We start from the raw sequence: 24,643 nt of genomic DNA, 5'->3' as shown, positions 1-24,643 counted from the left end.
GTCCTTCTGTGCATTTTGTGTCTGATGTTTAAATAGCAATTAAAGCAGGAGTTAAACAGTTTGAGATGGATGGATTGATGGATGGATGGATGTCAGCCTGTTTAAGAAGGGTCAAACTAGCTTTAAACTATAATCAAATTAGCTTGAAGATATAATCTGGGACAGTGCATCAGATGTCAACATTTATGTTTGAGCTGTATACTGTCCCTTTTTAAATACAGTAAAGTGATAATGACTCAAATCTTTGGCAGGAGATTACAGAAAATTGGGTTAAGAACTGTCCAACGCTGCATTATTAAAAACTGGAAGGATAGTGGGGAACCATTGTCTTCGAGGAAGAAATGTGGTTGAAAAAAAAATCCTGTTTGATTGTGATATGAATGGGATGAATAAAGCTATGCCTTTATTCATCCCACAATGGCGAAATCTGTATTGTTAACAGCAGCGAGGACATTCAACAATCACAGACAGTGCACACAGTGCACATATGGGTGGACTAAAGAATAAAATATAAAAATATATAAAATATATAAAAAAGATACGTATATGTACATGTAGTTACATTGAGAACAGTAGTGGATGAGGAGGAATATTGCACATTGATCGCAAATCAATTAAACATTTGGTGAAATCATGATAGATTCAATGATAGAACTCACGGCTATGATCTGGGGTTGCTGTAGTTGGTTAGGTCTAGATTCAGCAACATTATGCCCAAGGACTGAGGTCAGCTGACTACCTGAATATACTGAATGACCAGGTTATTCTGTCACTCAATTTTTTCTTCCCCGATGGCATGGGCATATTCCAAGATGGCAACGCCAGGATTCATGGGACTCAAATAGTACTGGGATGTGCTGAAGAAGGCTTTGCACAGTAGTCAGACTCTCATCAATACAAGATTTTGGTGAAAAATTAATACAACACTGGATGGAAATAAATCTTGTGACATTGCAGAAGCTTATCGAAATAGTGCTACAGCCATTGTATGCTGTAACCAAAGATAAAGGCAGTCCAACAAATTATTACAGTGCACGACCTTTTTTTGGCCAGGCAGTGTACAAAAGCCTCTGAGGGGTTGTTAGATTCTGGGTTCTATAAATCCTCTTGAGACATTTGGGATTATTATTGATGCATATAAATAAGATTGCACAGTACAGAACATCTTCCATTGCTTCAGGCCACACTCTCAACTCATTGCAGTTTGCATACCAGTACAATATACAATATACCAGTTGCGTACCTATACAATATACAATATAAACATAAACATAAACATAAACATAAATAAAGGCAAGTCATAGATTGGAATGCATTTAAAAGGTACACATGCACTTAGAATGCATGGAAACCATAATAATATGATTGAGCTGATTAAAAGGAAATCAAGACATCCAGCTGGAGTTTTGACAAAAGATTATTCCATTTGAATGGTGCAAAATAACCTAAGGCAACCTTTCCTATCTCAGTCCTAACACTTGGGGTATTAAGAGCCTGAATAACTTAAAACTAAGTGAAGAAGGCCCTTATAAATAAACAGTAAACAATGTTGTTCTCTTCTGAGAGCCAATGAAGTCCAGCCAAGACTTTGGTACAGTTGGCAATGATGGGTCATGAACACATCACCAGTAATAAATCTTCCCACATGATAAACTGTGTCCAGTGATTTTAGTGTAGCAGTAATGAGGAAGGCAAGAAGAAGACAACTTGTCATCAATCCAGATGCTCAGATCCTATAGCAAGAAACCCTCTCCCATCAAACATAAAGAAAATAACAGTGGTCCTAAAACAGAACCTTGTGGCACACCCTTACAGACATTTAAAAACCGCAATCAGCCATCAGCCACCAGCCACCGCTTGAATTCACAACTTGAATTCTGCCAGATAAATAATTGTCAATCCATTTACAGGACTTGTTATCAAACCCAATATCATATAGATGTTCTAGGAGTATAGCATGGTCAACTGTATCAAGGGCTTTGGACAGGTCAATAAAAACTGCAACACAATCAAGTTTGTCATCCAAAGCATGTGCAATATCATTCACAACCTTTGAGGTTGCTGACACAGTACCATGCCTAGGTCTAAAACCAGACTGGGAAGTGCTTAAGATGTTGTGTTCTGATAAGAAAGAACAAAGTTGATTGCAGAGGTTCTAATAGTTTTGCCAAACATGGTAGTTTTGAAATTGACAGATAATTTAATTCATCATCTTTTGTGGAGGAGTTACATATGCTGTAATTCCGTAAATTAGGAATACACTCATTTGATACAACAATAGGTACAGAATGTTCTAGGAGTCATGGATTCAAACTTTCAGCCTCACTGTGTTTTCTAGAATCTAAATTACAGAGAGCATTTAACAACTCAGCAGTAGTGAAGGGCCTAAAGGAAAAACTATGGTGTCTAGTGTTTGTTGACATAAATGTAGAGTTACTGATTGGTACATTTGCATTTAAGGATTGGAAGAAATGACCTGCGGTAACAAAGTGTTAAAAATGTCACATAATGAATTTTTGTTGGAAACACAGGCAGGGTTTTGCACTGGTAAGGATGAGGATGGGCCCCTTGGGACGGTCTTAATTGTTAACAGTCCGATAAAGATGTAACATAGTAAGATGATTTAGCTTTATGTATTTCAACAAGACACTTACGTCAGAGATGATGAAAATACTTCCAATCACCGCTCAGACTAGAGGCACGAGCCCTATCATAGGCAATGTCCCTATTACACAAAATGCAGCAATTTCAGGAGAGAACCAGGGGTTACTTCTGTTCTTGATTCTTCAGTTTTTTTAAAAGGTGTTTATCAGCGATCAAATTAAAAGTTTTAGGATCAGGGATAAGAGACAAGTCATATAAAATGTCATGATCCACAAAATTCTTTTAGCAATAAAACAAGGACCCCCAGAGCCTTTAAAATTATGCAACTTCTCAAGGTTGGCTGAATCAGGCCTTGTTGGAGCAGAAATCAGTTGTGTGAGGTTAAGGCCAGTGCGCAGGTCTTTTAGACTATCAGATGTAGTGCCAAGTCAGTCAAGATCAAATCACCCAGTAATATTATTCCAGAAGAAAGATTAGATGATATCAGATGAGCTAAATCAGAAATGACAGTTAACAGTGACGACAAAACCATGCTTGGTTGTAACGAGTTTATTTCAGCCGAGTTAAAGGAAAGGGAAAGATGGGTCATGGAACAGAAGAAATGGAGGGATCCAGGGTCGAGGGGAATAGATAGAGGGATTGAGGGTCGAGGAGACGGGGACAAAGGGGTCGAGGAAATGACCTGATGATTGGCGTGGTATCGATCATGTGTGGTTGGCTGAAGTGTGGATGCTGGAACCCGGGGAGTGAGATTACAGTTCCTGTAATGAGAATGTAAAGAAAAGGAGAGAACAGAGAGGGTCGGGGTGGTGGGGTTTAAGAACTGAGCCAAACTGGCGAGGAGAGGTTAGGTGCACCTGTATACCTATATAGGCAGGTGGAGTAATTGGATGGTTGAGGCGTGGTCTTGTTCCTGAACCTCAGTTATTAACTTCATTTGTAGAGCCCAGACACTAATATAATCAATTTGAAATCAGGCTATGCATACTGATATGAATAAGACCCAATACTTTTTGCTGAACCAAATCTACCAGAGTTTTAATGAGTGAAGGTACAACGGTATGTTTTGACTCATATCCCTGGCTCTCTGTTGGTTTAATCCTGATTAAATTGTCATGATTTCTAAGCAGGATTTCTTTAGATTGTCCAGATCAGACCAATTTTTACTTATTAAAACTGGAAAAATAGATGATGAAAGAGCACAACCCAACCCAAGTCTTTTAAAAATCCTAGCAGGAATAAAGGAGTCTGAATTAGATACAAGGACAGCATCACTAGTGGTAACAATGGCACTCGCAGCAACCTCTGTCAACAATCAGTTGCTTATAAAGCCTCGGCCAGTTCGTCCAGTGTGAAACCACCATCTGATCATTACAGCTAAAACCAAGGAGATGGTAGTGGATTTCATGCGGTCCAGGCCCCATTTGCAGCCCATAACCATCAACAGGGAGTGTATTGAGGTGGCTTAGACCTATAAGTACCTGGATCACAAACTGAACTGGTCGGCCAACATAGACTCAGTATACAAAAAAGGTCAGAGTCTCCATTTCCTTAGGAGGTTAAGGTAATTTAATATCTGCTGGAACTTGCTGGACATGTTGTACAAGACTATTGCTGCCAGCATCCTCATCTATGCTGCGGTGTCCTGTGGAGGCAGCATTAAGAAGAGAAACTCACATCTGGGCAAACTGATACATAAGGAGGGCTCTGTGGTAGGGGAAGAGCTGGAGTCCTTGACATCAGTGGTGGATGCAAGTTCAACCCATCCTTCAGATTCAGGTTGACCAACCTGTGGAAAATAGGGCAAAACACAACAGACAGACAAAGGATTGAAAACTAATATTTATTTTAATGTTAAAAGACTTCTTAAAAGTAAACTAAAAGTGAGCTAGGATCAGAGGCTTAGGAGGATCCAGATGAATAAACTGGAAACCAATTCCACGAGGGAGGGCTGACTGTGTGGGCTGGGTGTTTGGCTCTTTCTCTGGGGAGGGGTCAAAGCCAAAACTCGCACTCGCAGAAGCTGCTGGGCTGAGGTGGGTCGGTGCTCCAGAACGACGTTACGCTGGGGTTCTGCCAAACATTTGCCACTCTTACCATACAGCTCTTCCGGACCCAGCTCTCCCGACAGGCGACCCGTCAGGGAACTAGCAGCAGCCACCACACCTGCACTGCACAGAAGATCACAACAAACTGACTACAAAAAACACAGCAACATATAAAATACGAAGGCTCTTTGTCTGGAGGAATAACTCGAGCCACAAGTGAAACAGTCCTACCTGCACAGAAGATCACAACAGACTGACTCTCCAGTCTGTGTGTGGCTATGCAGCTAAAAGCAGGGGCAACACCAATCACCAGTGCAATACACCACACCAAAACCCAAATGAATCACCACACACACACACAGTTTCCCCGTAACTCAGTCACTGCAAAATAAAACCGATGCAGGTGTACCCTGTTACACAAGGAACAAAATCTGGAGCATTATGAACAATGTCCACCATTCTCTAGAGTAACACACAGTAACACAAGTCACACATCGAGACACACAGACTCACATCCACTCACACAGATAGCACATTCACTTAAGTCGCCCATTTTCCAAACAGAGAAGACACTCGGTCAAATCACAAGATAAGTTATGAACGTAGCAAGACATGTAATGTAATAACTGTGTGAAAATGCATTAAGTTTAAAAGAAAATATTTTGTGTTTATTATTTAAGTGATTCCTGTCTTTTGTCATGATCTTGTGTTTTGTTACCTGTTGTTTGGTTCCCTACTTTATTTTGTGTTTGGTTTTCTTGTTGCATTTTAATTTTACTTCCTGTCTTACCACACCTATGATTACACTCACTTGTCCACTCATTAGCGTTACCTGTGTCCGTTATTCCATCATTTAATGCTGTCTTTCTTATATAAAAAATAATGTGGAAAAAAAATGCCTTTCCCTTTGTCATTTCATCTGAGGATTTACCTGTGCTGTACTGCTGTTGAGTAACGTGTTTGCTTTGCTTTGTCCCAGTCTGTTTTCCCTAGTTCCATGTGACTTTTTTTGTTTTTGCGTTCTCTTTTTATAGGATTTTTAGACCCTTCTTTCCCTGCAGTGCATTTTGTTCCAGACTTGCATTTAAGTTTTCCTTAAAGTTCCTTTGTTTCCTGCTTAGAGGAGAGAGGTCAAGAAGTTAGGGGATCAGCAATAAAAAGTTTCACTCTACTGTGACTATGCCTATGACAGGCAATAAAGAAAATCCTGTTACAGGAAAATGAAAGAGGTAAAGAAGGAAGGAATACAAATGAAGGATTGTATGAAGAAAATTAAGCCAGAATGGTTGTGAGGAAATGAATGAGGAAGATAAGGGCCCAAATCTATAAAAAGGGGCAGGGAGCACACCTGGCCTTTTCTTCCAGCAAACACACCTGCGAGTACCTAAGGCCAGCCTTTGTACTATTTGAACCAATTCCTCATATTCATGAAGGACAGAGTGATTGCTCCTCCAGGTATGCTCAAGCAAAAGATAATTTCAGTTTCAGTAACATTTGTTTTAATATAAATTCCAGTCACCTGCATGTCTCCAGATTAGGGACAAAATTGCGCTTCAATTTAGTGAGGTATTTAAATTTGAATGAAAAATAAACTGATGTGATGGCAGTAGCGCACGAAACCAACACAAAATAAAGCCAATTCTTTTGAGGCAGCACACTGAGACAGTAACCCTCCAAGGGAGTAGGGTTGATTTTGACATTGGTGAGGACAAAAAAGTTCTCCAAGGCAGCATTCTTGAAAGTTGATTTTTTATTTTTATTTTTTTAATTTATTTATTTTTATTTATTTATTTTTTTTTGCATTTTAATGGAGCTCCCATTGCCCATCTCCAGATGGTACAGAATGCCTCTGAACATCTTTTAACTGGAAGACCATTGTAACCTCAGTCCACTGGCTGCCTGGATGTATTTTAAAGATCTTTTATTTGCTTTTAAATCACTCAATGGTCTTGCCTTGCCCTACCTATCTGAGCTGGTACATCTTCATACACTCACTGCTACCTCAGGTCAGCTGATCAATGTGCCAAAGACCAAACGAAGTTGAGAATGGATCATACTTTTGCTGTTGCAGCTCCACAATTGTGGAATGATTTGCATCTGCGTCAGACAGGTCTCCTCCCTGTCACTTCTTAAACCCCATCTCTTCCCCCTTGTAATATATTTTGTTCTTATGGCTGTTCCTTTTTTTTTTAAGTGTCCTTGTCCTATTCTGTGTTTTTACCTTTGCCTTTATTTTTCTATCTATCTATCTATCTATCTATCTATCTATCTATCTATCTATCTATCTATCTATCTATCTATCTATCTATCTATCTATCTATCTATCTATCTATCTATCTATCTATCTTATAGAAAAATTGTTTGTTTTTTATGAAAGAGCTGTTGTTTCTTTTTTCAAGTGCAGTGCTGCTATAGAAGCAAATCACTGCATGCATTCTAGATCTTATTGTGGTTTTTAGGTATAGATTGGATGGGAGATTTTTGTTAACATACTGGTAAGGGGTTGCGTGATTGAGTTGCCATTTTGCAAATGTTTTTGTCGTTTTTAGATTATGAGTCGGTGGGTTTCAGTGTTCTGACCTCAAATGCCTCTATGCCACTCCCACTTACAAACGGCCGGCGTGTAGTGCAACTAGACTGTCGCTTAGATTGGGTTATCATTCACAACAGAGGCTTGACTCTTTTTATTCCCTGTTGTAATTGGGAAAGCTTCCTTTACCACAAAAATCTTTCTTCTTCTTACATTTTGTTAATATTTTTGCGTTTCTCAACAGCATGTGTTCACATGATCACAAAAGGCACTTAAGTCAGCACCACTACATCCTCCTCAGTCTCTTGCTTCCACCAGACAAATGCCAAAATACATGTCGTTAAGCACTGTTTACATTCAAACAGCAGAAAAAAATCTTATTGAATATTTTGAAATGTATTAAATCTTTAAAGCAGAGGCTCAGATGCAGTCTGCGTTGTGCATGTACAAATAATTTCAGTAAACATAAAACTAAAAATAATGAAACACATATTTTCAAAACATCTGAGCAATAGGACACATCAACAGGTATTGAACACAAATATAACTTATATTTAGCAGTGTATCAAAAGGAAGCATATTTTAATGAGTTTACAAAATGAACTGATGAAAACTGCCTTGAATGTAGATATGTTTATGGTTAAACAGAATAAGGAGATTAAAAATATCTAAATGATAAGATTTCTGTTGACTTTATCTCATGATATTAACATTTGATGTGATAGATGTGATTTCTCGTAATGACGACATTATCTTGTTATGAATTTTATCAGATACAAATGACTTTAGCTCATATTTCTGATATTTTGTTCCACATATAATCTGACTGATGGTAATTATTTTTTTAAATCATTTTGACTTTTAGCTCATATTTATGTATTCTTCTGATAAATACTTGGCCGGCTAAGTAGAAAATTACTGAAGCCGATCTGGCATAAGCCCCAGTTTCCAACTATCGCTAGTCAGGCTATAGGCATTATTATGACAAACACATACATTGTTAATAATCACTTGACATTGAATATTATGTAACATTACATTTATGGCAGTGTTACACAGAAAAAAATGCACCAATATAACTGTGTCTCTGCAGTTTGCTAGTTGGAGCAGAGCTTTTGACACAAAAACTTGGCAGTAGCTGCCATGCTACTTTGCATCGTGAGTTAGCTTCACTAACTGGCATTGTCTTAAAGTTACTTACCAGCACATGCTTTCTCAGAAAAATGAAAAAAAAAAAAAAAAAATGTAAAAATGAATGACTACACACAATTAAAGAACTTGCAGGCGACTAAAAGTAGCCAGGCGTAGACTATATCCCAATGTAACGGTGTAGAAGCACTTTTTTTCACCATAAATGTGACTGAGTAAGAGTAAAAAGTGTTCTACAATAAAATACTCCCAGAAGTTTTTTTTTTTTTTGCAGAAAAACAAAAACCCTACTCACGTACGTGTAACAGAGTAAGTGTAACGCGTTCCTGTTGTTTTAACCAAGCACATATTAGGACAGTAAAAAATAACATATATTGTTTCTTGATTTACAAAACCCAGAGTATCTACTATGTTGTATTTTAGTGTTGCCATTTGTATTTTTATACTATAATTTCTACAACTATTTCTTTACAGTGCAGCCTTTATTTCATTCCTCCCTCCAATTACTATCCTCCTTTTCTTATGTCCTTTTTCTCTTCATTCTATCATTGAATTTACACTCTAAGGTGCTGTAGTATCATTCTGAAGTGCAATTTTTCAGTGGAAGAGAGAGAGTTTCCTTTTTAAATCAAATCTAAATAGAAAGAGCAAACAGAGAGAGCATGTTTCGCTGTCTTCGTTTTTCTTTTTCCTTTTTTAATTCGCTGTCAGAATATCCTGATAATGTCTGAGCAAAACTCTGAGGTGGTGTAATATCACGCTGAAGTGGTGGATTCGCTTACAGCTGTGCCTGGTGTGTTAAGTTCCCGCTGTTACCACAGAGGTCAGGAGAGTTCAGCTAATGTCTCCGTGCTGCTCCGTCTCCTCCTGTGATCCTACTCCCGCTTTGGCTCGCAGTCTCTTTTACCTCCGCTCCGGGCTTTACCTCCAGCCTGTTTAGATCAATGGCTGCATATGCTTCCTAGCCACCCCCTCCCCACAGAAGAAACACAGACAGACAGAGTGGGTTCCATTCTTTCTCTCAACTCAACAAGCCCCCTTCCTACCCTTCCCATCCGTCCTCCACAGCAGACAGAGCAGACCTCCGGGAAGGCAGCGTGGATTTTAACCAGTACTGCATCTGGGTGAATGGGAAGCATCAGCAGATGGAGACACGGCCTTCTTAGTTACTGGAAATTATTCCTTTCTATAAAAGGAGGGAAGTGATTATCGTATTTGTCGGTTTTGGAAATTGCATTTTTTCCCCTCCTTTTTGAGATCCCATCCCGATCGGAGATCAGGGTTCATTTGGGGGAGAGGATAGGCAATTCTACCCCTATTTCTCTCCTCCTCGGCATCCTCCTGATTTACCACACAGTGGATTATTATTATTTTTCTTCATTTTGATTGGCAGTTGGATTGTTTGTACGATTTGAAAAAAAAAGAAGACCTAACCCGGTAATAGTCCTCCTTTCTGTGCTTCCTCGGGCTCATCGGCTCCGGAGCAGAGCAGCATGGAGCTGGTAATGCTTCGATGTACTGGTTATGTCTGGGAGGCGCTGGGGTTGATGATGAGGAGGACCGCAGGGGTGTACCTGCTGCTGTTCTGCTGGGTGCTGGCAGCCCACTCCTTAGCGCAAGGTGAGAGGGAGAAATACATACATGTTCGTTGCCTCCATCCCGCAGTAGGCCTGTGCGTGTGCGTGCGTGCGCGCGTGTGTGCGTGCGTGTTTTGATGATTGACTCGTTTGTCGCGAGATACGAGAATTGACACATTTGTTGCACTGGCTGTTGCTTAAACATTGAGTCTGATCCGGGAGGAGTTACCGAGATGGTTTAAAGGGATTTCACTTCGTGTGTGATCAAGCTGTGTGAGCGGCAGGGTCTCACCCCCTTCTACTGGGACTGATTGGGTATAAATGTATTTCACTGTGCATCAGCAGATGATCATTGTTGCTGTTGTCTGGAAGGTAATGTGTCTTTCCAGATTCAGCTGCGTTGTCCCGGAATTTAAATTGATTGGGTACCGATCATTTGCAGATGTCTATCACAATTATGGACCTGCTTCTATCTGGGTTTTGCTGAATTTCAAGCGTAATCTTACAACATAGTGAAAATTTAGAAAGTTCTTTTATATCTGTGGTTTACTTTAAGCTTCTCATAAATGGATTTATCCGGTTTAGGTTGTTTGATTTGATAGAGTAATCCCAATGGGACATGACAGTTTTAAGAGGGATAAGTCACATAAAACACAACACACAATAATATGAACCTTGAATTAGAAATAATTAGTTTTGCATATACATATGAACTAATATTGTCCACTGCATTATTAGTGCAAATGAATAATTTCACTGCGCATATTGTTTTGGAGGGATGCATATGATTGTACTTGAATGATCATTAGCAGTTTTTCCTGTGTTTTATTTATTTAAGTCTGTGAAGGTTCTCAGTCATCCAGGTCATGTTATATCCAAAAACATTAAAGAAAGGCAAGTGAACCTGTGGAGTTTCTTGAAGAGGTTTCACTGCTCATCTAAGTAGCAGAGAGACGTTCTTAGAGACTGGTGGGAAGTTGAGGTTTAAAGAGGAACATCTGTGGGTGTAGCCCATCAGAAAACTTGCTTGACGTGCTTCTTATAATAGCCAGAAACTGGCACAGCTAGTAACCATTAAAATCGAGATACTTACCTGTTTTTGAGAAGGACTGTTGGCATCTGTCCTCTTTCTCTAATGAATGATGCTCTAACAACTCATAATCAGTCAGAGGTTCCAGTCACAAGATGTGAATGGTGGTCAAACCTCTCAGGGACAGATGTTAAGACTGTGTTGTAGTATGATGATAAATTACATTTCAGTCCACGTCCTCTGTTCAGAGAACGGTTTTCCAATCTGACATAGATGACTTCTTCTACTCCTCTCTCAAACCATATGTCTTCTCTGGCTACGATTTGATTTGAAAGTTTTTATCCTTAAAAGAGTGTCCTTTGTCCTTCAGGTGTAGGTGGGTTGTGTCATGATGAGCTGACTCTCCTGTGTTGAGACAAAAGTTTGTTGATGGGTTGTTTTGTTTCCACAATGTACATTCTGTACATTCCTCGGTGCACGAAACAGCGTAAACTAAAGTAGATTGCCATGTTCCTTTCTTTAACACTGGGTTTTTCCTTGGGTTTGTGCTGGGCTTTTCCATGTTTCACTCAGTTTGACTGTGATGTAGCTGCTCTTCTGTATATCAGTGAACATAATTGCAACAAGAAAACATTTGATGTCCTCCTAGCCAATCTTACTCCCTTTATCTAGTATGCTAGCTACCTCTATATAGATAACACATTACATTACAGTTAAAAATATTTTTGCTTATCTTGTTTTAAGGAGATCAGAGATCAGAGATTTTGTTATTTTAAATATCCCAAATACTGTTCCATTTACTGAACAAACCAATCAACAATCTGCTGGTTGGACACTTTCTCCCACTTGCAGTCTCCTGGTGTCAATAAATTATATCTAAACACTTTAATTAAGCTAACTGGTCGTACAAGACCACATGCACATACACACTGTAAAATGCTGGATCAGCTGAGCAGTTGTCACTCAATGTGTGTTTATGTGTGTGGCTGACTTTCTTCTGGACCTTAATTAAAAAATCCCTCAATATTTTCTTTTGGGATACCTGCCCCAGAAATATCTCTGCACCCCAGGGAGTCTTAACCCTTTTTCAGTTTGTACATTTCAAATTTCTTTGCCTCGTCTTTGCGTGCCTTCATCCCTCCAAAGGAAGGCACACAAGTAGGGAGGGTTAAAAGCAGCAGGCACCCGGTGGAAATTTCTACCATATCATAGACCTTGCTATGTGCTGGTATTGGAACCACTTCTGGTTCCTGCACAGTGCTGTGTTGTTTTCTGATTGTTTTAGCATCTCTAAATCACAATTTCTTATAAGCGTTATATCTAACTCTCACTTAAGCTGCTCTTTCTGGTATGTTAGCTCAGCAGTTAGCAATGGCTTCTCTCCCTCTGCTTCTCCCTTTGTCCCTTGCTTGGTTTATCACATGTTTAATTGTTTCTCTGCCTCCAGTAGTGCCAGTAGTACATGTAATAAATGTAGTCTTTCTTCAGCCCCGGAGGTGAGGCTCACTGATTTTTGGCTGTGCAGCTTTGTGGAAAACAGCAGCTAGTTGTGCCCCTAAGCCGTTGTGCACTGACTTAATGTAGCTCCTTGTAGCTGTCTTGCCAGCTACTAAGCAGCATTGAAACCAGGGCGGCCGGGTGACGGTAAGGACCAACAATAGTCCTGCACACCAACACCCATTGAGAAACCAGTGGTGGTGATCGGGATCTCTGTTTTGTGAATCAGGAAGTTAGAGACTCCAGTTACTGAATCAGCTTTGTAACTGCTGGCTAAAGATAAGCATAAAATAAGGTTCACATTATTGTTCCTATTATTATTATTATTATACATTATTGTACATTGTTAGTCAGAGGTGTAACTTTGCCCAAACTATGTTAGTTTTCTCTGGACCCCTGCTAATACAGTGATGCCATGTTCAGTTGCATGTCCATCACGGTGTGGAGCGAACTATCTGGCCTTCATAGACAAAGCCTCAGGAAAGCCTAGTCTGATTAGGAGAGATTCCACTTTAGAAAAACCATGACAACTCAGTTGAGGTCAGCAGGCAGAGTTGTAGTCTTGTCAACATCATCAAATCAAGGAAAATAAATCTCTGCAATTCTATAATTCTCTTTATGCAGTTTGATAGGCCTAAAACCAGCCAGGTAGTCTGGTTGCTAGGCTGTTAAACCTAAACAATGCTAATTGGAAAGCATTACTCTTAGTTTCTTACACCCAAATTGGAAAACAAAAAAGTTAAATTAGTTAGACTTGCTGTGCTGTGAAATGAGATAATACAGTGATATGAGTGATATGAACAAACAAGATGTGAATAAGAAGTGTTTGTGTGTGTATGTGCATATATTATTTTGGAGTAAGTAGTGGTATTAACAATTACATAATTCCAAGTCTAATTATGATTATAGACCCCTTCATGGTTTGTAAATAATGTGACGTTTTTTGAGGGACAGGGCTTAACTGGATGCCAAACATCTCAAACACTATAGCCTATAAACGGCGGTTAGCATATTTCAAAGAACTGTTTTGGCACAAATGGCCAATGAAAACACATATTTTCAAGATTCAAGATTCAAGATCACTTTATTGATCCCCGCAGGGAAATAGTTTTGTCCAAGAGTCTCAAGACAACAGAGAACATAAAAGTGACCAGACATAGACATAAGAATACGAGTCAAGGATAAGAATAAGATAGAAATAAAAAAAATCTTAAAAATAGTGTAAGAATGAGGTAGAAGTTACATAAAATATTGAAAATATACAGTCCAATCTACAACCACAGACATGAAATATATAGACATTTTAAAGTGTCTCAGTCCGGATCCAAAGTGTCTCAGTGTTTGTTAAATAAAGTTGACTCTGACTGATCGGACTATATTCACCAACCCCTACACTCTCACTCACTGGATGGACAATTTGACTAAAGGACGACACAAAGGGGATGTCTTGTCTGTCTTTATCAAGTGAAGCCTCTCCAACAAAGATATTAGAAGTGGAGCCACTGTGGAGGGTAAAGTAGTAAATGCAACTTCTGCTTGGACACTCCTGAAACATGCAAGTAACGTTGCGTTAGCTCATGGTTAGCATTAACGTGTAACAAGAATCCCCCAAATAATGATCAACTTAACGGTGTCAAATCATCTATCCAGTGAGTGAAGGAAGATTTGAGAGCACAGGCCACCACTCAATTGCCAGACATTTACACATACCTAATTGAGAAACCCAGCATTTACACAAAAGAAAAAATGAAGGCATACAAATCGTTAGACGCCTATAACCTTTTGTTGAATGGACATGTGCAAGAATTGCAACAGAACAATTTGAATGATGACTTCTGTCCATACGAACACAGAGGGGCTGTCTGTATCAGTTGAAGCCTTTCCAACAAAGATATAACCAGAAATAAGGAGAACCACTGTGGAAAGTAACGCAGTAAATTTAACTTCTGCTTGGACACCCGTGACACACACAACTAACGTTGTGTTACCTAGCGGTTAGCATTAGCATTAACATGTAAGAATCCCCTAAATAAGCATTAACTTAACATAATTTTAGTCCCAATTTATTCTAACCCATAATGTTATCCAGGCTGAAACTGATGATGCACTACATATTAATCTTATCTGATAAGAAGTGTGTGCGTTGATTGTCTCACTCCAGTCCTTTCTTTTAATCAACAAAGCCAAACCATGACCAAACTACGACTGGCAGTAGCTGGAATGTGATAAAACTTCAAGTTAGTGTTTTTGATTTTTTAGTTTGGGCAGCCAAAAATACAGCAAGATGACATTTTCATGGTTGAAAGTGACAGTGTGCGCTTCAAGCCTCTGTTTTGCCTCCAGTTAACATTGTGATGCCACAGTGATGTAGGCCATGAAAGGGTCTATAGTGAGAGTAATGACAGGTATAATAATAATAATTATAATAATGATGATAATAATAATAGGACAGAGGAAAGCTAAAGGGAAATTTACACAGCATAAAATATTACACACGAGGGACACCACAAAGACTTAACATAACAGGCTTATTGATAAATGACATCAGAACACTGATTCATTTCATCTGGGAATGTCCAGGCATTCCACCTTTCTGGAAAAAAAGTCAGGCAATTTAACAAACTGGCTGGGAATGGACATACCAATGTATTAGACTTTATTTCCTTTTCATTATCTTAGTTTTGCCAGTGTTATTCAAGTGATGATACATTTTGTTTTGTTTATTTGTTTTATTTACTTGTTTGTTTTAAGCAACAATGAATGTCTCATACTCTTAAGCAAAAAGAAATAAAATAATTCAATTGCAAAAAATAATTATATAAATAAATAATAGTATAGAGGATGGAGGAGAAGGGTATAGCAGCAGCAAGTTATTATATATATCTATATATATAAAGTCCCTCCCACCCTCATGTCTATGTCATCCTTAAGCTCGGGTCCTCTGGAAAAAATAAATAATTATGAAGGTATGGCACATGGGTGTGGTGGTCAGCACTGATGCCTAGCAGCAAGAAGGTTCTGGGTTCAAATCTGTGCCAACTGGGACATTTCTGTGGCATTTGCATGTTCACCCGGTTTCTGCATGTGTCCAAAGACATTCTTGTAAGTATCATTGGTGATTGTAGATTGGCCATAGGTGTGCATGTGAGTGTGAATGGTTGCCTGTCTCTGCATTTTCATAAAAGTGATATTTAGGAAATTTCTAAAAAGTACAATCAGGCTTTGTACATGTTTCCATTGAAAAGTGTTTTGTGAATGAACTCTTGTAATGTCGATATTCAATTGTTCTCTTAAATTCTCATCATGCAAGATTACCAGTTTTTTATTGCAATATTTAGGTTTTGCAGCAGCACCGTGATCCTCCAGAGGACAAGCAGTTACAACGAACGAACGAACAAGTAAGCAACTAAAATCAAGTAAGAAAGACCTGTGTAACAACATGAGGTCTGCCTTCCTACTTGACTTTACTTGCCTGCCTTTGCAGTAATGCATGAAAAATAGTCCACAAACTGGTGGAATTGCAGATTGGAAAGTTGCAATGTGGCGCTCTGGAATCACACTTCTAGAACCTCCTTTCTAGTGACAAAGCTTGCACACAGACAACCTCACACCCTCTATACAAGAGGGAGACCATTCACATGAACAATAACAATATCTCTGCATTATTTGTATATACTCACTGTACAAACTCCTGGATCTGCTCTTATCCTTTATTTTTCAAGTCTTATTCATGTTGTACAGATGGATCAAGATTTATCTTTTACGCTTTTTTTTTCTACGCTTATTTAACTTCTGTGTTTTTGTACAAGAGAACAAAATGAGCCAGTTTGAGTCAAATTCCTTGTATGTGCACACATACTTAGCCAATAAAGCTGATTCTGATTGTGGTGCCTGGTTCAAATTATATTCAACAAATTCAAATCTGTGAGACTAAAAGTAAGCCTAGCCCACTTCAAAGCAATAAAATAGTCACTATTTACCACTAATCGTCAGAATACTGCAATAAATATACTGCAAAAAAAAAAAAAAAAAAAAATACTGCAGAGAGACCATTACTCACCAAAACATACATAACACAAAAACACATGGGGACGAGCACTCACTTCACAGCCACTGTGAATAAGTTAAATAAAGCAACAATTCCAGCTGAACACGCTTCCAGTCGCAATTCAGTCCAGAAGCAGAGAAAGACTGGAATGGAAAGGCATGTCTGCAGATCCACACAGAAATGCACAGGGCAGCATCCACCAGTGCTGAGTTGTTTGTTATCCTAGGGCTGTGAAAATTAACGCGTTAACTTAGATTAATCCATCATCGTGATTAATCTGAAAAAATAGATAAAAAATTATTTTAAATTATTTTGTTGAACGTGTCCAATAAACACGTAAAGTGCATATATATTCCTGTCTTTTTTGAGTGTGTTTGCTCATGCAAAATGACAGACAATTAATATTGATTAAAAATTAATGATATTAAATGGTGATTAATTGAAATTATCCACAGCAACCCTGTGATTAATCTGATTGACTTATGATCTGTGTTCACTACAACAGACTCAATAACAGACTCCAGACTATTTTTAATTACCACGAGCACCATAGCCATTTACTGGAAAGTGCAGGCAAAATATTGAAGGAAAAACCTTAAATTGACCTGCAACGTAATTATTCATATTCCCCCCATTTCTCCTTACAAATACATTTGCAATAAATAGTCTTAACTTATAGAAATGACAATAGCTGTTTTATTTTAAGTTCACAAGGATATAGACATTAACATTACAGTATAAGAACAGCTTAAGAAATATACGTCCACAGATCTAAACAAAGTAACACAACTAAACACATTAGATATAAACATGAGGTCATTAGAGCATCAGAACAAGTAAACTATTTAATTCTATTATTAGTGTAACTGCAAACTGTGTTGGAGTGGCACTGTAATTTAATTAATTAATTGCGACATGACAGATGGGCGACAGGTGAAGAAAACCAATTTGAATTGTTGACACGTCAACTTTACTACAGTCATGAACCTCTCATATTAAAATGAACCATCCTACGTTGAGCCACTCAGGTAAGTTAGACTCAAGACTCATTTTAAACTACAACACTGAAAACAAAGCGAGACCTGTTGTGTCAGAAGCCACAAGAAATCCTATAAAATGTTCCCTGATTTCTGGTGCTTTGTCCATTTTGACAGTTCTTGTAATAATTGACATCTGCTCTTGATGGTTAACATCAGGACACCGTCTAAAATTACTGAATAATAGTTTGAATAATGACAATGAAAGCTCATACCATCATCTTTTTACTGTAATGTGAAATGTGGTAAATCTGAAATGGCCCTCTGCCTACTAAATCTGTCTTCAGTGAATTGGAGAGACCTGATGGACAGTCAGGTGGATCTACTGGTCTACCAAAAACAGGCAGCTGACCATGTAAGACTGCAGATGAACATGGCCGTGCTAGAGAAATATCAAGATCCTGGGGCTTCCTGGTCAAAATGTTCTGACAGTCCCTCTTCTTCAATGCTGGGAACTTCAAAATATTTTAGAATTATTGCCGAAAACAACAAAGCTTCTTAGGTTAGTTGTTGGATTTAAACAGAAATCTGGTTTTACATTGAAAATTGTAATGTACAGTGTCCCTTGAAGAATGTATCCAGTAACAAAGTATAAACATAGTATTTGTTAAAGTAATAAAACAAGGATAAATAATGTGTTATTTATAAAGCAGTAGCAAACTAATTAGAGGCCTATAAAAAACACATTAAATTTGATAAATAATCGCAGTAATTATTAAGTAATTATTAAGTGGCGAATATCTAAGAAACAACTTGTGAAAGGTTCATTTTATATAAACTGTTTATGTTGAACTTGTGTTTATGAGCATACAAATGGGGGACTGGGGTGACTATGACTCAGTAGGTAGAGCGTGTTGTCCATGAACTAGAGGATTAGTGGTTTAAGCCCCAGAACTGAGATGTTTAGGGCAAATGATTTGTTTTGTTTGAGAGATGCTTGGAGTTCAACCAGTTGATTCATTTTATCTGGTTTTATGGATAAATATAGCTGGTAGTCATTTGCACAGCAATGGAAGTTTATGTCGTGTTTCCTAATAATATTGTCTAAGGGAAGCATGTATAGTGTAAAGAGTACTGGTCCCAGCACAGAACCTTGAGGGACTCCATTACTTTTGTATAAGCAGAATAATCATTGTTGACATGGACAAATAGTATAGACAGATAGTATTCAAACCAGTCTAATGTGGTTGCTTAAGTATTTTGTTTAATTTGATCACACTTTCAAGTCTCTGTAGTGGAATATTGTGATAACTAGAATTAAATGGAGCACTAAGGCTGGTTCACTGTCAACGCGAGCGACGCAATCAAGCAGCGCAAAGTGATGCATGGCAACGCAAAGTGATGCATTGGCCGCCATGATGTGTTGCTGCGTTGAAAAATGTGCAGTCAGATTTTTCAATATGTGACGGGTGTAATGCAATCGATTACAGTGAGAGGCACTAATGCATGTATGAACTAATTAACCACTTTGTTATACAACAGAAAGAGACTGTTGGGTGAAGTGGAGAAACTGTTTATTGCAAACATAACAGAAATACACTGAAAAGCGGAAATAAAACAACCAAAGATTAGTGTTCAAAGATGAGTAGGTGGCGCTAAAACCACAATCCTTACCCCTTTTTCTGACTAAAGATGAAAACTAAATTCAGCTTTAAATACATCGAGATGACTCACAATAAAAGAATGTCCTCCTCCTAAGTAGATATTTTCTGACATTTTTGCGACTTCATCTCAGAGCCCTTTATGGAAATAATATCTCAATAAAGGACTCTCACCTGTGATATTGCTACCCCCTGTGTGTGAGTGGTGTATCATATTTCACTTATGGCTGGTGCATCTTGTGTAGCAGAGGATCATCTGATAAACACTAAGCAGGTACTGCTGTAAAGGTCTGGGAGTAGGCAGGGGTGAATGACAACCTATAACAGTTCTGGTTTGATGTGTTTGAAGTTGGATGACTAAATTAAAATCACTTTTCTCTGTGATTCTAGCTTAACTGAATAGGCTTGAAAATCTTGTTGACCAAGCAAGGAATGTCTAAACTACTGTCAAAGCAAGACAAAATATGAATGAAAGCATGAGCAGTAAAGAAATGAAAAGTGAAAGTGTCAAATTCACAGTGGCTAAAAGACTAGATTATTTGATGTTCTCTGAGTTATTCTAGGCAAAAGGAACCTTTTGTGACCAGACTTAAGTTCTTCTCCCATTCCTTTGATACAGAGACCATAGATACAGTTTCTAGGTAATTGTTGTTGAACTTGTTAAACAAACTAGCAATGAACCACACAAAACTGACTTTAATCATAACTCAGATAGTCTATGGCAGGGATCTTCAATACTTTTCAGGCCAATGATCCCCAAATTGATAAGACGATCGAGCAGTTACCCCCACTATAATTGTATTGTATAAAACTATATTTTGTATTAAATTGGGCCTAGTACCATATATAAATGTACCTTGTTATTGTGCATTCAATACTAAACTTTTCAGATAATACACAGGTTCATATACTAATGATTTTATTTTTAACTTGAGCAAATGAGTAAGGTGGCCGTGCCAGTGCCATTTATTACCATACCCTGTCAACTGATACCAATGCCAGTATCAACGTTGTTTTTCATTTGCATGATAATTATGCATACAAGTTTATCCTTCTGACAATGCCCTGAATTGGAATTGGACAGCCTGTCCAGGTATCGCATCATGGCGGTGAAAGACAAGAACGATGATGAGGAAAAAGTGACAGTGGTCTCCACCTAAAAAACAATCCTGTTTTGAGGGTTTTCTCATTGTTGCCTCTCTAGTGCACTTATTAAATTAACACCAAAGCATCTGAAACTGATGAACAATTTTTCAGATTTATTTTCAGATTATTAATCTCTTTTTTACAGTCCATGTTAACTACAAAAGATGAAAAGATCGCAAAATATCCTTGCATAGTTTGCAACTAAAACGATTCTATTCCTAATTTTGTTTCAATGCTTTGACATCAACCAAAGGCCTGGTCTGTGACATGTCATTTTGAATATCAAAGGAAAGAAAGAGAACATTGTGTATCCTTGTGTTTCATTGTTTGACAGCAAGATTTGCTTTCCCTCACTGTCTTCTGTGTTCAGTATCTTAAGAGAAAAATCGATACCTCAGTAAAAATCAAAATGCAGGACGTGGAATCTTTTACAGAGCACATCAGTGCATTGGACAGCAACATCAAGTTTCCTCTGGAGGACATCAGTGGAGATAGTTTGGCCTTCTTGGACAGTCCAGTGCATGTGGAAGAAGATCGAAGTCTCAACACTGGAGTATATAGGAAACTCACTCACTCACTGAGCAGCATTTATTATTTGGAGGAAAAACACATCAAACAAACCCTCAAGACGTGCAGATATCCCTTTTTTGTTGCACTTTTGAGCCTTTGTCAAAGGCTCAAAAATGACACTGTGAAGGAATCATAAATGACAGAGTGGAGGAGAGCAACAAGAGGAGAATTGAGCATTTCCTACATGGCTAGCGTATTGGAAAAACTCAGTAAAAAAGTTTATCTCAAACCCACTAATACACACAAAAACAAAGACAAAAAATAACACAGGCAAAACAGAACAATGTAGTTCATCCTGTTCAGAGCAGACTTGTACACTGAGGAAACAACCCATCTACAAACACATGCCTCAATACAGGAGAAGAGCTCATCAGGAAGCGACTCAGCAGTCCACCTACACCTGAAGGACAAAAGACACAAAGATGTCAGACTCAGTACTCAGTAGTTCATTGCACCTTTTAATTACTCATAGTAACTTATATCTGTTAATAATAGTGTCATATTCTTGTCACTTTACTTGGAGCTGACAAATAGCACTTATGATATTGCATAGCTGTTTTTAAGTATGTGCTGTAGAGAGATGTATACATTATTATTTATTTATTACATATACTTATAGCTACAGATATAAAGCACTATAGTAGAAGTCAAAACTCATTATGCATCACTATACACATTTAGCAAAGCAAAGTAGTTATGATGCATCATAAAATGAACAAGTGACTAGGCAGATATTGACATATTTATAATGCACTATTCAGATTAAAATTATAATCATTCATAACCAGTTGTCATAATGCATCATGAAGTTGGTTATGACGACTTGTGAATACATATAGATGGTAATAATGAGCATTACAATGCTTTATAGACACCTTATAAAATGTTATGGATGCATTCACAGGGCATTATAAATACAACCTTCATAGAAAGTCTTACATAAAAGTCTTATGAAGAGTGTCTGTAACAACCACAAATTACCTCCTGTTGGGGAGACTGTCTCTGGACCTCTTTCTCTAAGACCCATTATCACTCCAGTCTCAATGTGTGAATGGGGGAGAAACCTCTTGGAGACAGATGTTAAGACTGTATTGTAGGTTAATGACAGATTATATCTCGGTCCACCTCCTTTGTGCAGAGAAGGACTTTCCACATTGACATAGATGGCTTCCTCTACTCTTTCAAATAATCTGTCTTCTCTGGCTAAAATGTTGATGTTGTATCTTCAAAGGAGTGTCCTTTGTTCTGTAGGTGTAGGTGGATTGTGAATCATTTCCTGACAAGCTGGCTCTCCTGTGTCCTATTAAAAACTAGAATAAGAGCATGCATTTGTTATCAGTCCTTCTTTCAAGTATATTACCGTAATAATGTGGTATTGGATTTAGCGACAAATAGCAGCAAGTCTGTGCAGTTCATATACTTTATATGAATAGTAAATGCTGTTTAGATGTGGCATTCTAAGGATCATTTTATGTAGGATTCAATAAAGTATTAGTGAACAAATCAAAGTCATAGTAAACAAGACGTGTGAACTAGCTTTTTTTAAATAATATTTTACAGTCCGACAACACAAAACAAAAACAACAAAGAATAACATGTTGTATGTACAATAAATAGAAGTATACGTATACCTACAGTACATATAACAACAACAAAGAACAATACATTCAATACAGCACAAGGGGAGGGAGGGAGAGATGGTCTAACTCTTCGGTAGGGATGCTTTTGGAGCAATAGGGCAGACCATTACACACAAGCACGATGTTGTGTGAGACCTACAAAATTATTTCAGACTCATCATGAGGTTGTACAGGAAACGCTGATGCTGGTCAGTGTGGGGTTAGTTTCTATACACTCCAAAGTTGACGCCTTCTTACACATGCACAATGCTGTCCGTGAAGGCCAGGCTATCTCCACTGATGTTCTCCTGATTGAACTCGATGTTGCTGTCCTCTGCATTGATGTGCTGTTTGAAAGATTCCATCTCCTCTGTTTAAAAAAGGTGTTGTCCACATATGTGAACCAGTGGGCAGGGGTGGTTCCTGTGAAAGAGTTCAGTGTAGAGTTCCATGTAGAGACTGGCCACTATTGGTGACACTGACACTAGTGACCCCATCATGCTGCTGCATTTTTGCCGAAAGAATCCTCCATTAAATTGGACAGGCACAGGTTGAGGTTCACTGGTCCTAGGTGTCAGTATCTAGGTCATAGTAGACTTTCCCTTACCACTTTATGACTTCTGTGGTTTCTTTCTTTCTTTTATTCCCTACTCTACCCAGCTGTGTAACAGCTCGTATTTTTGTGGCAATTAAGCTACTAAGACTAATTAATTTCCCTCATGGATCATTAAAGTCTGTCTAAGTCTAATGCATGTCAACAGTGAGGTTATATCATAAGATACAGTTGTTTCCTCTGGATTCAGTTGTTCCTGGCCTTGTTGACAAAAATCCATGTGTTTTCATTGAGGTGAGGAGTACTACCAACCAACGGACATAGGATGGTTGCCAGGCACCTTTTGATGTTATATATGACAGTTTATGCTGCTGACAATCTGAGAAGTGCTCCTTGTGTATTTTGGGGAGTGGCTTCACCGAATTACATCCAGAAGTAAACAGTCAAATACCTTCTCATTTTCTGGTTGTTGTAGGTATTTAATTCCTTTCATCTTACCTGTGTTTGCTGGATCATGCTGTAGTGTCTCATATGTCGCACTGATTGTTCACTTTGATGCGGTAAATAGGTGCTTTACACTGTGAATTTTCCTTTGTTGACCAGTAAAGATTGTGATGTCCCATCCTCTTTGTAGTGACACTCAGGCTTTGTTTCAGGGGCCACAGTGTTGACCTACAGCCACCAGCTGCTCCCCAGTTAGCTCCTTGAATACACAACACATACTAATATGCAGGTCTAGTGCTCATGTGTGGAGGAGGAGAATCTGAAGGCGATGACTAATGGCAGTGAGGAAGAGGCTCCTTCTGTCTGTTAACACCCATAAACTGCCAATCTGTCAGACGTACGCCATCTCCCTCTCCCTCTCTCTCTGTATGTATGTATGTGTGCGTGCGCGTACACCATCTCTCTCTCTCCCTCTCTCTCTCTGAATGTATGTGTGGTGGTCAGGGACATACTGGTGGGTTAGTCCTCCATCTCAAGGGACGGCAGTTGGAAAGCCTGTGGCTTTTGTCTTGATTGGTCACAGATGTCTCTCTCTCACACACAGTGGTACGCTAAAGGCTTTGGGGTGTCCTTGCAGCAGCAGATGTGGCTGAGCATTGATGGGTCTTCAGTGTCTGTCAAAGGCAACAAAAGCCCTATTTTACTTGTAAATTAACAATCTGATAAAAAAAAAAAAAAGAATTAAAAACATCATCTGATTCTGCTCAGTCAAATGGATCAAAATACACAGATACATGTAGACACAGACTGGCAAAGTGTAACACTTTATAAAGAACTGAAGAAAAATTTTTAATTAAAAATAGTTAATTATTTAAAATGATATCTTGCACTGGCCAATCTGTTCATGTTTCATATAGATATTCCCCTCTCAGTGACTCACTTGATGAGAAACTGACTCAGGTAATTTATAGCTTAATTAAATAAGAAATTTTACATATTGCAGTCAAATGCATTCCAGGGCCACAATGGGTGATGCTAAGTTAAGTTTGAAATTGCTGCCTGAGGATAAGCACAAATATGGCAAGACTGGAATTCACATAATGACACCCCATTATGTCAAACCTGACCAGTGATTACAAGATTTCTGCATGTCATCCTTACATTGTTGGCTGTCTAGGTGGTTATTTTTA

At 38.4% G+C, this 24,643-nt stretch overlaps 1 protein-coding gene across 1 annotated transcript in view; it reads left to right on the top strand.

Moving 5' to 3' along the window:
* The first annotated feature begins 7,087 nt into the window (after positions 1 to 7,087).
* The window catches only part of dcc (DCC netrin 1 receptor), an 88,195-nt gene continuing 70,639 nt past the window's right edge, over positions 7,088 to 24,643 (top strand). The window contains exon 1 of the mRNA XM_047570186.1: positions 7,088 to 9,951. Within this exon, the coding sequence (XP_047426142.1) occupies positions 9,825 to 9,951 (127 nt within the window). The 5' untranslated portion in view covers positions 7,088 to 9,824. The remainder of the gene's footprint in view (positions 9,952 to 24,643) is intronic.

Source organism: Mugil cephalus, chromosome 19, assembly GCF_022458985.1.
Source record: "Mugil cephalus isolate CIBA_MC_2020 chromosome 19, CIBA_Mcephalus_1.1, whole genome shotgun sequence".
In the NCBI taxonomy this organism is placed as follows: domain Eukaryota; kingdom Metazoa; phylum Chordata; class Actinopteri; order Mugiliformes; family Mugilidae; genus Mugil; species Mugil cephalus.
This window is presented reverse-complemented; position numbering and strand designations above follow the sequence as displayed.